Source organism: Ursus americanus, chromosome 1 (assembly GCF_024610735.1).
Source record: "Ursus americanus isolate L20-20 chromosome 1, mUrsAme1.1.p, whole genome shotgun sequence".
Classification (NCBI taxonomy): domain Eukaryota; kingdom Metazoa; phylum Chordata; class Mammalia; order Carnivora; family Ursidae; genus Ursus; species Ursus americanus.
In genome coordinates, this window is record NC_142127.1 from 104131647 (window position 1) to 104146695 (window position 15049).

The 15049-nt window shown below is 50.5% G+C and overlaps 1 protein-coding gene across 1 annotated transcript in view; it reads right to left on the reverse strand.

Moving 5' to 3' along the window:
• COL6A3 (collagen type VI alpha 3 chain) overlaps positions 1–15049 on the reverse strand; it is a 79247-nt gene that overhangs the window by 13556 nt on the left and 50642 nt on the right. The window contains exons 27-40 of the mRNA XM_045794035.2: positions 14161–14223; positions 12833–12895; positions 11894–11956; positions 10360–10410; positions 10131–10166; positions 9607–9669; positions 8818–8880; positions 7576–7608; positions 7455–7491; positions 7340–7351; positions 6750–7243; positions 5122–5218; positions 3648–4346; positions 2011–2116 (exon numbers count right to left, since the gene is read on the reverse strand). Coding sequence (XP_045649991.2) covers positions 2011–2116; positions 3648–4346; positions 5122–5218; positions 6750–7243; positions 7340–7351; positions 7455–7491; positions 7576–7608; positions 8818–8880; positions 9607–9669; positions 10131–10166; positions 10360–10410; positions 11894–11956; positions 12833–12895; positions 14161–14223 — 1880 coding nt within the window. The remainder of the gene's footprint in view (positions 1–2010; positions 2117–3647; positions 4347–5121; positions 5219–6749; positions 7244–7339; positions 7352–7454; positions 7492–7575; positions 7609–8817; positions 8881–9606; positions 9670–10130; positions 10167–10359; positions 10411–11893; positions 11957–12832; positions 12896–14160; positions 14224–15049) is intronic.

Below are 15049 nucleotides of genomic sequence, written 5' to 3' on the forward strand. Positions count from 1 at the left end.
CACCGGGATCACGCCCTGAGCCGAAGGCAGATGCTTAACGACTGCGCCACCCAGGCGCCCCTCATTTTTATATTTTACATATAGCATTGCATAGATTACCTTCCTTCCTTTCAGAATCTGTGCCACAGAAAAGACATCGAAATGCATATAAAGTAAAAGAATCATTAGAAATTAAGCCTGTATTGTACTATAAATACATCTGATCTTATTTTTAATTGATAAAATATAATAAATAATTTGATTGTTATTATCATTAACAGTAATAAAATCATACTCAAACAATGTCCTATTTTAAAAATTGACCGACTGAAACATATACACCAAAAATTAAAGCCAGTTAACAGCTACTCTCATTCTAAGAAAGTATCCACTCAACGAAGTGCCATGTTGAGCAAACGATTAAGTTTTGTGTACTTTCCCTCCCAGAGCTTACTGTGTATATTTGTTTGCATTAATTTTGGGATGTGGGGTGGTTTTTTTCACAATTTCTTGATCTATTACGAATCCCTAAAAAGCACAGCCACATAACCAGACACAAGAGCCCAGACCCGGGCGTCCTTCGCTCGTTGCCCGGAGACGGACACTCCCTGATTCGTCGGTCTGCCACGGTTCTAAGTCACAGACAGCGTATGTTCACATCCGGGTCCAACTTTAAACACTAGGTTAGAGCATTCACTCTGTTTTCCTGAAGATAAGCTGGAGGACGGTGCAGGGAATGTTTGAGAGGCATCCCAAAGATAATTAAGGCCAGGAAAAAGAGAATGTGGACGGAGCAGGCCGCAGCTCATGGCACCCTCAGCGGCAATGGTCAGTCTGCTCGGCGGAGCGTGGAACCCGCCCTCCAAGGACAAGGGCAAGAGCTGAAGGACAAGGGCAGGAGAGGGAGGCGGGCTCTCTGTCCGCACCCTGGAGGTCAGCCAGGAGTAAGCCACGTACTCGTTTGTCAAGGATAATTCAAGTCCATGTCTCCTCTGGGTGCTACCGTCGGAACCCTCTCCTACCCGGAAAGCATGCCAGCCCAGGGCACTCCCTTAAGGAGCACAGATTGCTGGCACATCGCCTGGGCTCAGCTCCAGCCACCATGTCCCCATCACCTCGCCCTCTGTCGCACGGCCACACAGCCCTCCTCTCCGCGCCTGGAGCTGCCACCACAGAGGGAGCTGGGCCAGCATCCCTGTGGGTGCAAGTCCCCGGCCCCCACCCTCTCGTTACCCTTCCTAGGAGAACACGCACGGTGCCTCCCAGCGTCACCAGCATCATCTGTGCTACCGTAGCACTAATCATTTGAAGATCTGGAGCCCGTGTTCTGCTTAATGTAGTCAATGCTTCCGTAGGCGATCCCTTCACCCCAGGTGTCATGGGCTATTCGGACACATGGCGCCAGTTTCCCACCCTGTCCGTTCCCGGGCCCTTCACAACGTGACGTGACAGGGCCTCCTGTTGAGTCGAGCCCCCAACTCTTGACTCTAGCCTGGCTGGCCATTGAACATGAGTTGGCCCATGGAATACGGCAGAAGTACCAGTGTGCTGGCTCCCACCCAGGCCTCAAGAGGCCTCATGCCCTCCAACTTCTCTCATGGAACCCTGCCCTTCACCTGGGAGCAAACCCCCAGTCTGCCTCCTGGAGAATGAGAGGCCTCGTGGAGCAGAGCAGAGCCAAGCGGCTGAGACCATCCTGACCCCCATCCACAGCGGACGGGCAGCCGAGCACAGACACAGAAGTGAGCCCAGCCGAGGCCAGAGGCCTGCCCAGCTGAGCCCAAGCCAACACTGCTAACCCACAGAACGGCGGGTTAAATAAATAGCTGTTTTCGGCCACTAAGTTTCGGAGAGTTTGCTCTGCAACAAAAGCAAATGGATACAACAGGTTGAAAAGAATGGTCCAGGTGACTTTCTGGAAGTCACATTTTCTGGATTTCTATGTCTTTACCCAAAAAGTTAGGCATTGTCTGGAGGACCTCTGCATTCTCTCTACACTGTACTTTTTAAGACAATTATTACAATACTCACAATTGTTTGTGACCGAACTTCACAGGATTCTTAATTGACAGTTGGTCCCCTTGGAACCAATCACACTGTTTCCTGATATCTGGGGACAAGTAAAAAGCATTTTCACCTGGAGAAAAATAGAAAAAAAAATTTTTTTTTAAGATTTTGTTTATTTATCTGACAGAGAGAGAGAGAGCACGAGCAGGGTGAGGGGCAGAGGGAGAAGCAGGCCCCCCGCTGAGCAGGCAGCCCGATGCGGGACTTGATCCCAAGACCCTGGGATCGTGACCTGAGCCAAAGGCAGACACTTAACTCACTAAGCCACCCAGGTGCCCCAGAAAGAAAAAAGAAATATATATATATATATATACACACACATATATATACATTTATATACATATATCTCAAGTGCACGTGAATCTGATGCAAATTAAAATTCATATGCTAATGAGTTAAATGGATCACACAGGAGGTAGTCCATAAATATTTGTTAAATTCATTCATTCCTCCAAACAAGCTATGTCTAATAAATTTAAACATTAAGCACCATGATACTTGATCCATAAAACATCTCAAGCCAAAATCTCGTTTGGCAATGTTTGGGTGATTGGGTTGAAGAAAATATTTACTCAATGTAAGGGGGAGACAGGAATAGAAGACGAATCAAGCACAGAGTTGAACAAGTTCCAAAATTTAAACATCAAATTGTGACCAAATTACTTTTAATGTTTTCTCAGTGTTGTGCTTAACAAAACTTCTGTTTCTCGTCTTCGGAAGCTAGTGACAGCGGGCCTGGGGAAGCTAGTGACAGCGGGCCTGGGGTGACCTTGCTGGCTTACCTTTATTTCATGGTTTTCTCTAACACTTTGGAGGGACAGGCCTTCACAAGTGTGAGCACGGTTTTCGTGGAGCCCACCTTTGCCTTGAATACTAAGCTCTCTGTAACGGCACGTATACTCCTACTTTCCAGAGCTCCCTCAGTCGTATACTCCCCTGTAGTGACTTGGGGGTGGCTGTGTACTGGGCCAGGCCCTGGAGCACAGGGTGAACGATCCACAGACCATGCAGTGTGCCGGGACCACAGACCACAAAGGAATAACCAGCAGGCCACGGACCAGATACGGTAGGTAGTGTCCGGATTCAAGAGGACAAACCCTTGGGAGTGGGGAGCTTGCATGGTGAGTAAGGGCAGCTAGGGATATGCTTTGAAGATGAACTTGCATTTGCTGCTAATGCGGGGAGGAGATTCACATAAGCAAAGGCCCAGAAGTTTCCAAGTGTGGGGTGGGTGGCTAAGCCCAAAGCAAAACAACTCCTTCGAGGAGCTTCCCCACTTACTGTGTCATGCATCATAAGTGTGCACCTGACTCACTGCTCGTCTCAGGGACATGGGGTCTACGGCTGAGAGAGGTCAGGCAACTTTGGTTGAATAAGTGAGTGAACAAGGACAGGATTTCCTTCTGTGTGTTCACTGACCATCCTGGCCCCCAAAGTGTGTCTGGGACATGGCAGGTGTCAATATATATGTGTTGAATGAACGAACAAGTCAACGTCAGCACACTACATGTCTTTTCCGTGGCCCCATGGCCCGGAGAGCCCAAAGCTACGGACTGGCAGAAACCGCCGGCCCAGCCCACACCGTCTGATGTAGGACTTACTGCCGACGAAGGATGGTAACAGCCTCCCAAAGCGCATCAGAGGCTCTTCATTGAGCTCAGTTGACTTATCCAGTAGTTTGAAGAAGACATCATTCGGCTCGCTGGCGAAGCCGTACACCTCCTTGACATTCACCTTCCTGCCGATGCCCAGAATCACGAAGAAGTAACCCTTGCATTTGGCCTGCAAGATGACTCTCTGGGCCTCTTCCAGCTGCTCCTTCTCCACCTCACCCGTCAGCATCAGAACCATGATTTTCAAGTCCCGTGGGTTGGGGGCGCTTTCAAAGACGTTCTCTATGGTGTATTCAATGGCTCTGCCCAGGTCCCTGGTCCCCTGCAGCTGTGTCATTCTGCTGTGGAGAAAGTCCACCAGCTTCTCCTTGGAGCCGTAGTCAGTCAAGGAGAATTCCACCTTCACGGGTGACACGCTGACGTTCCCCATGGACTCGTAGGGCGCGTGTTGCACGACGGCCACCCTGGTCAAGTGCTGGGAGGCCTTGGGGTCTGGGCTCAGGTCCAGCTGTCTGACCAGGTACCCTATGTACTTCCTCATCTCGTTGAACTGGAACAGAGTGGTGGACTCAGAGCTATCTAAGACGAAAGCCATGTCGATGTCCGCATCACTGCCCGCCGCTCGCCTGTCCCTGAAGGAAGGCCTCCAGGTGCCGAATCCACAGGATGGGTCAATGTTGCAGATGTCTAGAAAGAAGCACGGGAGCCCATTTATTGTGTGATTCCCACAGCAAGGTATTGTACATCAGTGTGCTGGGAGTCAGGGGTAATTAAAATCGTCACTTAATATAGAAGCCTGTTTATAGCCTGCTACCATATGTGGCCAGATTTCAGTTCTCATCACCTAACACTAAATGAAACAAATCAGGAAGCTAAAGTACTTGTTAGTATACTATGGCATTGGTATTAGAACAAGGGGAAGAGGAAGAGGAAGAGGAAGAGGAGGAGGAGGAAGAGGAAGAAGGGGAGGAGTGGGAGGAGGATGGAAGGACATAAGAGAAGAAAGGAGAGGGGGAGGATGGAGAGGAAGAAGAAGGAAAAAATGAGAAGAGAAAAGAAGAGAAGAGAAGAGAAGAGAAGAGAAGAGAAGAGAAGAGAAGAGAAGAGAGAAAGAGAAGAAGGAAAGGAAAGGAAACTATTTCTTTGCCACTCTTTGAAAAAATGTGTTCCAGAAAGTCACAAAGACAGATAATTGAAATCTGGACTCCAAGGTCAAAATGGAAGCAGAGCCTACTTTCTCCTTTATTTCCTATGAAATGAATCTTTCGCTATCAAAGAGAAGCTCTGTTTGAGGGCTTCCACTTTAAATACGGAAGCCACTTATATAGGAATTACACTGTGAACGTGAAGCTTTGTGAATCTTCACTTAACCGAAGCCCTAAGGATGGCGATCATTCATTCAAATGTCACTCTATGGATAGTGTGTTCAGTAACAGATTTTCCTGTTAAAGAAGCACCTTACCCAGGCAAATGTGACACGTCAGGACGTTCTTCAGGAAGTCCGTGAGGTCTTTCCTAGCGGGGAGGACGAGCGCATGCCCCACCGCCGTGTTATTGATCTGGTCGAAACAAAAGGAAATGATCGGTAGGAATGTCTGTGGTAAGTACTTGAAAATGGAGCTGAGGAAGAGAGTCACAGCAGTCACGTCAAAAAATAAACACCCCAGCAGATCAAGAACGCCTCTCAGGGTTTTCTTGGTAGGGTGGGGGAGGGTGCGCTGAGCTTAATAGGACAACAGAAGTTTTCTTCCGTGGAGATAAGCTGCAGTTCACATCCCATTCCTGCACTTTCTGCCAGGCCTAGAGGAAATTTATTTAACCTGCCTGGGGTCCACTTTCCTCAGCTGCACAACGGGGACAACGGTAAACTCCCCATGTCCAAGTCGACAATGCGTGCGGAGTGCCTGGGCTAGCCTCGTGGGAACAGTGGGCACTTTGGTGCTGCGGTTATTGTCCGCACCCATTCCAGCCACTGACAAACGTTAGCAACACCCTCTCCTGCTCTCCCAGCTCCAGAGAGGGATTTAACAACAAAGCAAGTAATAAAATCACTTCTAGAAGATTCAAGAAGCCCTGCTCATCATCACGGCACCCAGCACACCATCATTAAGTAGTCATTTAATGAATAAGTTTAATTAATGAATGATTAATTGGCTTTTCAAACCTGCTGAAACAATGCTGTCAAGAGCCAGGTGGTTCCGGGTCCCTCGGCCCCCACGAGGGAAAATGTATATCAATGAACCCCTTAAAAGGGTGGACAGCTGGTAGCCACAGCTCAGTGCTCTGGGCTCAAACCAGCCGGTGGTTTGGCAGAAGAGGACCCGAGAGAGGGCACCAATGACCGGACTTTTTTCGCTGACATAGGCAGTGGTAGGACCATAGAATCCCCAGTCTGGAAGGGAAGATGCTAGAGACCATCCCGCCCCACCCTGCCTTCCACAGGCGAGAAACCTAAGACCCAGACAGGTTCAATGATGTAACCATATTACTCATGACGACTTGAAGCTAGAAAGGTGGGGGGTGGGGGGCGCTTGGACTAGGGCTCTTTCCCATCACGCCCACCACCCACTCGTCTTGAGCAATGCCGCCAGAATTGGCACTGAATAAATGTTAATTGATCAATTAGCCAATTATTACAGCAGTTATTATCTATATTATTATAACAGTTAAGCTATGGAAGCAAATGACAAGGGAGCACTTTGCAGTTTCACAGCGAAGGCTGAGCCTTGGCCGCCATCCTGACTGAGGAAAGGTTTGAAGAGGGGTGTTGCTAGGGGTGCTGGGGTCACTGACGTTGGGGGACCTCACTAGAAGACTGTAGGGCCTCAGGGTCAGCCCTGGGAGATCCTCCTCCAGCACGTGAGGAGGCACCCAGTGGGAAAAAATCCCAGGCATCTGGCTGTCACTAGATCCAGAGCCACCCGGCCGTCCTGGAAATCTCACTCGAGCGGTCTCCAATCACAACAGCCTCATCCGGGAGCTTTTGGAAACTCTGGCATGAACTCAGCAAGGAGGGACGATGGGCCTGAGACCCTTCTCAGAGCCCGAGAAGAACACGGGAGGCGCCAACGACGCCCGCAGGGCACGGACCTGCAACGCGCTGATGAGCTGCCCGTCCTCCTGGCTTGTGAGGAACAAGGGTGTGATGCCTGCGTCCGAGAGCTTCAGCACAGCCTCCCTGAGCTGCGGGGACGCCCTCGTGGGCTTATTGCTGAAGAAAACAGCCACTTTCCTCATCAGGAATCCGTTCCTCACGCGCTTGAACGTGTTTCTGGCCACGAAGGACATGGCCGTTTCCAGACTCTGTTGCTTGGACGTCAGAGCCACCTGAAGGTTCTTGATCTTGTCCAGGAGGACTGACTTCTTCTTGGAGTCAGCGAACCGGATCTCCGTGGTCACCTCGTTGTTGTAGGTGACCACGGCCACGCGCGCCCCCCGTGGGCAGTTGCTCTCCGCAATGGTCAGGTCGCCCACGACCTTCAGGAGCACATCCCTCATCCGGCTAAACGTGTCCTGGGTGACCCCCTCCGAGGTGTCTAAAGCAAAGGCCAGCTCCGTCGGGAAGACGGGGCATTCCAGGGGCCCTGCGGGAAGGGCGGGTTTTCAAAGACCAACATTACTTACAGGAAAAGGGGCTCTTCTTTTCGCAGGAGGAAGTCAAACGGCTGAAATCAACTTACCATAGCAGCACGCTACGAAGGAAACCAAGAGAGGCGTGAAATATGTTTCTACTGTGTGAGAATTTCAAATGTAAAAACAGAAGGTGTTATGGACAGCAGAGAATCGTGTACTTACGACATTTATCTTTGATGCTCTGGACAAGGGCACATTGCTTTAAAAGGAAAGGAGAGAATTGTGAGGGGGGCGGACAGAAGGCTTACGGCACAATGACTGGAGCGATACACATGCAACTTACATCCATGGAGTCCCCTCTGTTGCCTTTGGGACCCTGCGGAACAAGAAAGGAGAGGATGAGAAACCGGGCAGGTGGGCGGGACCGCCAACCGGAAGGAACCGCCCCTCCCCCCCTCCAGAAATATGACAGAGGAAGCAAAGGTGGACCTCGACTGACCTTGATCATTTTCAGGCTTTCCCTATAAATTTGACTTTACTGCTCAAGGAACAAAAGAGAGACCACTTTGAGGGAAAAAGTGTTTCCCTTGCAAGATAAAGAGCTCCCCACTTGGGAAACCTGGGAGCCCGTGAGAGATCAAAGAGATCACACATTTGGGCTTGGGTCTCAACACAGAAGGGACAGTGAAGAGTCGCTTAGCTAACTCTCGGTTCCAGGTGTGAAGCACGCCAGCAGGGTTCCACCGTCGGGGAGCTTCAAGGACAGACCCACGGCCACCCTCCGCCTCTCATCCCAATATGTGGCCGCCCTGATGGTCAAGCAGTCGTCTTGTGGGCCAGTCAGGTGTCTTCCCACAAGACTAATGACTGGCTTACTTTCTCCCATTAAATGCTTCCCTCTTTAAAGGCAGCAATCATGTGACTTGGCCTTCACCCAAGTTCAACGCGCCTAATCCCTCAGCCTTTCCTTGTAGGAGTGATCGTCCATCATTCTTTGAACCTCATCAAAGTTCATGCCGAGAGACAATATAGGGAGAGCTTCCAAGAAGGAAACAAAGACAGGAAAGGCTGCAGGAGGCCACCCTCCTGGCCCCAGGTGGCCGGGCACTTGCGGGTTTTAAACCACAAATCAGAAGCTCTCTCAGGGATTTTAAAGACCAAAGGAAGAAGTCCGCAAACCGACATCTGACATAAATTATACTAATTCTACAAGATGCAACCAAGAGGTATTAAAACTTGTACTTTCTTTTTGGTCCCTGTACACAAACCTCAAGCAAACCTACCCAGGAAATTATAAAGGCAAATTACAAGATACCCTAGACCACAAGGTTCCACAGGAAACTTCTTTTTAAAGTTTCTCGTTCCTCTAAAATTCAAAAGCTCTTTTCTCCGTTGTGGTACCAAAAGAAAAGTGGTTTATTTAAAAAAAAAAAAAAAAAAACAAGAAGAAGAAGAAGAAGGCGGCAGTAACAACAAGCACGCAGTAGCCCTCTCCGGGAGGAGAGGAGACAGCGGAACGTTCACGAAGAGGCGTGTGCAAAGCAGCCCACCCCAGTGGCTTGTTCGGAAGAGGGCGGGTACTCACAGATGGTCCTGGGTAGCCAGGGTCTCCCTTCTGCCCAACTGCCCCTGGAGGTCCTGAATTTCCCTAGAAAGGGCAGAACAAACACTGCTCAGCTGTGGCAGAAGATTCTCAACTCCTGCGGTCGGCAGGGGTGGCGAAGGCGATCTCCAGCGTTCCCCGTCAGTACGAGGAATCTCTCACTGTGAGATCCTTGCCCCAGAGCCATTCATGAGACTGTCCACGAATGTCATGAGACTGTCCACAGACGCACAAGAAACCGAGAAATGACAATTAATCAGATCACTGTTCAGTGGAGACAACCAATCCAACGTTTTAAACTTGAATAGTAAATGACAGAGTTTGACTGTCTTCACTGAGCAAATGAACAGGATAATATGGTGGTTTTAACTATACTTAAGCTAAAAATAATAGTTCCCCACATCTGGACCACAATTTGTTAAGTCAGGACTCAGTGCTGTCTTAAGAGGACGAGTAAACATCCACTGAAGAGAGTCATTCAGAGCTGAAAGCGGCTTAAGGAAGAGGACTCTTACGGGGGGGAGGAGGGGAGCATGCGGGTAGTGATCCTTGAGATGTGCTCGAGGAAGGGGTTCTCGGGGCCTCCCGTAAGGACAGCATGGCTGAAGGAGGACAGCGCAGACCACCACAGAGGGTCCTGAGGACACTGGTGGGGGGCTTAGGATTCCTTTTCTTCTGGGGTCTACTACCACTAGGCTGTAGTTGAAGAAGGATAATTTTCACCCCACGTGTTCTCACTCCCCACCTGCATCCAGGTGCAGACAGACTCACCCTTCGGCCTCTGATGCCTTTGGGTCCCAGTGCTCCGCCTGTGCCCGGCTCACCAGGGGCACCCTGGGAAGAGAGCCAAAAGGAGACACATTAAGCTCTGAAACAGAGGGGCTAGCTGAGGGTCCCTGGGGCATCCGGACCACACTTCCCCGGGCAGCCAAGTGGCTCACTCTGATTTACATTCCACTGGGTTCCTACTACGTTTGCGTCCTTTGCAGGGTCAGCCTTGGCTTATTGAACCCATAATGACAATAGCATACAGATCCCAGCATTTTTAGTTTGCAAAGTATGTTCCTGCCGTGTCATTTCATTTGACCCCCACAGGTTCCGAGGCAAGTGCACACTGTCACCTCCACATAACGGGTGAGGGAGCACATGAGAGAGGCGGGGCTTCCCCGGGGCACTGGTTAGCAAGCGGCTGACCCAGCACTGGCAGCACGATATTCTGATTTTTAACCCATGAACATACCAAACTCAGCCCCAAACAACAGTGACGTTTCACCACGAGGGGAATAGTTAGTTACCTTTGAGCCTGGGTATCCAGGGAATCCTCTTTCTCCCTATAAGAGATAAGGACATCACTCAATATTTGGTCCCACTTTAAAGGCATCTAAAATAAATTATTCTTGAGCAGAAAAACTCTATCCCTGGAGTCATCAAGCGAAAAAATTCACGATATGACAATAAAATTTGAGGAAATAATTCTTTAAAAATACAGCTGTCAGAAGTTCAAGAAATCTAGCAGATACGCACTTTTTTGCCTCTGCGTCCTTCACCGCCAACCCCGTCTCTGCCATCGTCGCCCTGGGGGTGGAAAGAGACGTCACCACGGGCCGCCATGCTGGGCAGGGCACAACACCTCTGTCTAGAGCCCTGGGCACAGGGTCCTTGGGTCCCTGAAGTGGTCCCAGATCAAGGAGGTGGTCCTGCTCCCATCCCATCCTCCAGGTGCAAACAAGCCCGAGTCTGTACGTGGCCTGAACGGACTCCTTTGGCAAAATGGTGCTGGTGTGGTGCCAATGTACAGAACAACGGACAGCCACTGGGAAAGACAGCGCTTGGGGGCGGAGTCAAAGACCCGCTGAGCCTGAGACTCTTGGAGCTGAGAAGACTCCCGAAGGCCATCCTGACTTTGTGTAGAGTCTTTGATTCTCGTTCAAAGCAAGAACGCAGGACTCAGTCTCTCAGGCCTTCCCGAATCTCCTTTGCTCAGACTTTGTCCCCTCCCCCATGGCCCTCCCCTCCTTCAGGTCGTGCCACTAGACTGCCTGCTTTCCAAACAGCCCCATCCTGTGCTCTCAGATCTGCCCCATCACACCCCCATGGGAGACTTTCAGGACTGGACTCCATCAACTCTTTCAAAAGAACTAGAAGAATGTGTGTAAACTATACATTAATATCCCTAAACTACACGTGGAGCATACTACATAGTTAGCTTACAGCTTTAAGCAAACATCAACAGCTGAAGAGTCATTGCCCAAAAATGTATGGACACAGAATCAAGAAGAGATTTCCTTCGATGGTCTGAATAGATTTTAAAGTCTAATTTTCCCCCTCTGCTCCTGAAACTAACAGTAACAGAAATGGATCTTCTAAACTTCAGTTTCCTGTAGAGAAGTTGCATACGTGCAAAAAATATTTTAAAGTTTGGGATTATAAGTCAGATGAATTTGGCCCATTTGCAGTGTTCAGGTATACTGCCTCATTTTAAAAAAATTCTTAATGTTCCGTAGACTTCTGTTCCCTGTACAGGAAATGTATATTACAAAATTATCATCAGTGAGCAGATAAACCATTATTATAGGTTATTTTTAAATAACATTTTTTAAATGAGTTATTGTGGTCATAACTTATGTTCCTAGGATGTCGCATTCAAAGGAAACAGTTTCAGTCTGGATCGAGACCTGATCAGATCCAATTCCTTTTGACCAAAGGACATTTATTTCTTTGCAGGAAAGCTCGACCCAGTCATGGTCACAAACCACTGCAGGACCGAAAATGAAGGTGGTTCAAGCTTCAGTGAGTCCCCACATTCCATCAGGAAAAAGGTGTCTTTGTCCACTATTCCTGATGAAATGAAACTTACTTTGAAATTGATTTGCTGTTTATAAGCAGAAGGTTTCACTGGGTTCAGTCGGATCCCCAAGGATACAAGAAGCAACTATCAAGTTTCCTCTATTCAGAACCAACCCAATCTGCAGGGACGAAGCCTAGTCCCGAGCAAGGCCCCCTCTCCCCGCCTCCCACCTTCCAGCGAAGGGTGAGTCACAGCACGTCGCGATCTTACCGTCTCCCCTCGGGGGCCCCGGCTCCCGATGCCTCCCTTCGGTCCTGGCTCTCCAGGTTCACCCTACACACAAGACACAAGGCTGAGACAGCTGTGGGTCCAAGTCCAACCTAAAATGTGATTCCAAGCTATTTGTGCCCTACACGATGCCAGTGGTAAGGCTGCTACAGACTGCTCACGTCACCTTTTAAGATTCTGATACAAATGATTTTTTTAATTGCAGTGTTCTTGTGTGGACGCCTGGAAAAGAATCCAGGAAGGTCTGTGTTTGTCCCTTGCATTAGCCCGGCATGGGGACATGCTGACGGGGAAAAGAGAAAGAGAAACGAGGGAAAAGAAGCCAGGAAAGTCAGTGGGTGTGAATTTAGCAGGGACACCCATCAACCCCAGCAAGAGACACAGAGACAACTGTGGATTCCCGTGAACACATTTTCTTGACTGAGAAAATGCTGCCCTTTCAGACTGGTTCTGATAAACTGTGGTTTCTCTTCAGGCTTATGGAAAGTCTGTTCTCAGACAGCCTTCACAGAACAAGCTGCCGTTATCCAAACAGTCGGGGATCTGGGGCTCTTGGATTAGCTAAATATGGCCAGGACAGCTCCGCGTGTGCACGGCCAGTGTTTAAAGAATGTGTGTTCAACGCGGCTCTGACGCTGTGCTAAGCGCCTCCGATCTGCTCGATGGCTCCGGGGAGCCACGTGCCACCACATGAAGGGATCAGGTAAATCCCCCAGCTGCTGGCAGGTTCTGGCCGCAAGACAGCCAGCCCACTGACGACAGCGGGGTGTCCCCTCAGTGGGGGACGGGACAGGGATCCCACTGGTCAAGCCGGTGGCGGCGACAAGGGAAGCTGGGTGTGCGCAAAGCAGGGGGGCACAGGGACAGATTCTGGCTGGGGCTCGACCTCAGGAAATGAGCTCTACGTTTGTCAAGACAAACCTTTCTTCCCAGGGGCCCGGTCCTGCCACGTTCTCCAGGAACGCCCGCGGTCCCTCCGCTTCCCTGGAGACAAGGAGAGGAGTGCGTCAATGAAATATTGACACCCCCCCCCAAGCCAAAGGGCCTGAGTCCTGCCCCCCACCCCATGGTGCTCAGTGCCACGCACGGTGCTGGAGACCCGAATGCAAGCCCGCATGGACAGGGCTTGGGCAAATCTGAAACATCAGGGCGACCGTGCAGCACCAGTGTCCGCAAATCACATACCCTGAGTCCCTGACTAGAGGACCAGCACCCAGATTTTATGTGGTTTCGTTTCCCTTTGCACACCTCCAGCTGACACCTGTGCATACAGGTGTGGAATCCGGTGTACGTGTATCCATTGAGGGAGCAAATCAATAATAAAGAAGCATAGCTCTTAAAACGGCGGGCAGCCCCCAGAGCCCAGAAATGACCGGAACTGATAAGCCAACGGCAGGGGCAGCAGCGACTTGTCACCGGTGACCATTTGAAGAGCTTCCCCTCGCCCCCACTCCACCGTAAACTCTTGACTAATCAGGGCTTAACTAATGTGACCAAAACCACAGAAGCTCGGAAAATAGGTATTTCTCAGATTGCAAACCAGGGAAGGGCCGTCTACGCGAACACAGGCTCGCACGAAGTTCCTGCTTCGCAGTCCAACCTTCTGTCCATTTATGTCACAACGGGTCCGGTCTTTGCCAGTTTTTGGTCACTATGACTTTCCATAACAAGTGATAGGGTAGCTCCCTCGATATCCTCTCAGGCGGGAGGGACACCGGAGCGCAGTGCTGGGCGCCCGGTCCCCCCTCGGCTCTGCCACGTTCCGCACATCGTCACCAGCGGCCCAGAGGGAGGCTCGCGCCTGTGGTCGTGCGAGTGTAAGGGCGGCTTCTGTGTTGAAGCTGAGGATGGGGGTGACTTACACAAAATACCGAACCACAAGGCCGTCTCTAGGGGCCACCCAGGAAACAACTGGCATTTGCCAAGAATTGGGGCAGATTTAGTTAGATCTTCTGCAGCTCAGACTGTGGAGAGGCGGAACGGCTTCCCTGTGCTTATCGCCCAGCTGGCCCGTGTTTGGAACGAGCAGCACTGGGATTTAGAAGCCCCTGGATCGCCAACAAAAAGGGTCTCTTACTTCCTCAGGGAAACTGGCCAGTCTCCGCGAGGGCTGAGCTTGGCCCGGGGTCTGTGGCCGGGGAGGAGGCGGAGGCAAGTCTGTCTACGGGAACACCATCCCCAGGCCCTCAGCCTGCACAGCCCTGTGCTCTCGCTTAGCCAAAGACGGGGGCGGGATGGAGACGACTTACCCGGGGCCCGGAAATGCCTTGTTCCCCGATCAGCCCTGGAGGACCCGTGGGACCAGGTGGACCCTGAAGAAGTAAAAGGCCAACGTCAGTGCTGTGTGGAGGTCATGCTCCATGAGGAACCTCAGGACACAGAGCCCGAAGCCTCGCTTCTGCCAGCCAAGACACCTGCTAGGGACCATGCTTCTGTCTCAGCTGTAACAGCAGCCCTAGCCCAGGACACAAATGGGGAAGTTAGTTTTACAAAATATAAGGAACAGGAGCGCCGGGGTGGCTCAGTCGGTTAAGCGTCTGACTCTTGATTTCCACTCAGGTCATGATCTCAGGGTCGTGAGATCGAGCCCCACGTCAGGCTCAGTGCTCAGTGGGGAGTCTGCTTGGGTTTCTCTCCTTCTCCCTCTTCCTCTGACCCTCCCCGCCCTCTCTCTCTTTAAAATAAATAAAAATTTTAAAAACAAATTACAAGGAACAGAAGTTCAAACAAAATCTTGTCCGCTGATGTCCATGGCAGCTCTATTCACAATTTCCAAAAGGTGGAAAGAGCCCAAGAGTCCACCAGCTGACGCCGGGGTAAACAAATTGTGGTCTGTCCCACCGTGGACTGTGATTCAGCACAGACACCTGGTACTACGTGGAGGAACCTCAGAAACACGGCGCCCAGGGCACGAAGCCAGACACAAAAGGCCGCATAGTGTATGATTCCATTTCCACGAAATTTCCGGAAGAGACAAACCCACAGAGACAGAAGGGAAAGGAGTAGTTTCCAGGAGCTGGGGGAGGGGAGTTGGGAGCAACTGCTTAACGGGGAAGGGGGTTTCTCTGGGGACGGTGAAAATGTTCCCAAACAACACTGTGAATGTATTATCTGCCACCGAATTGTTCACTTTACGAC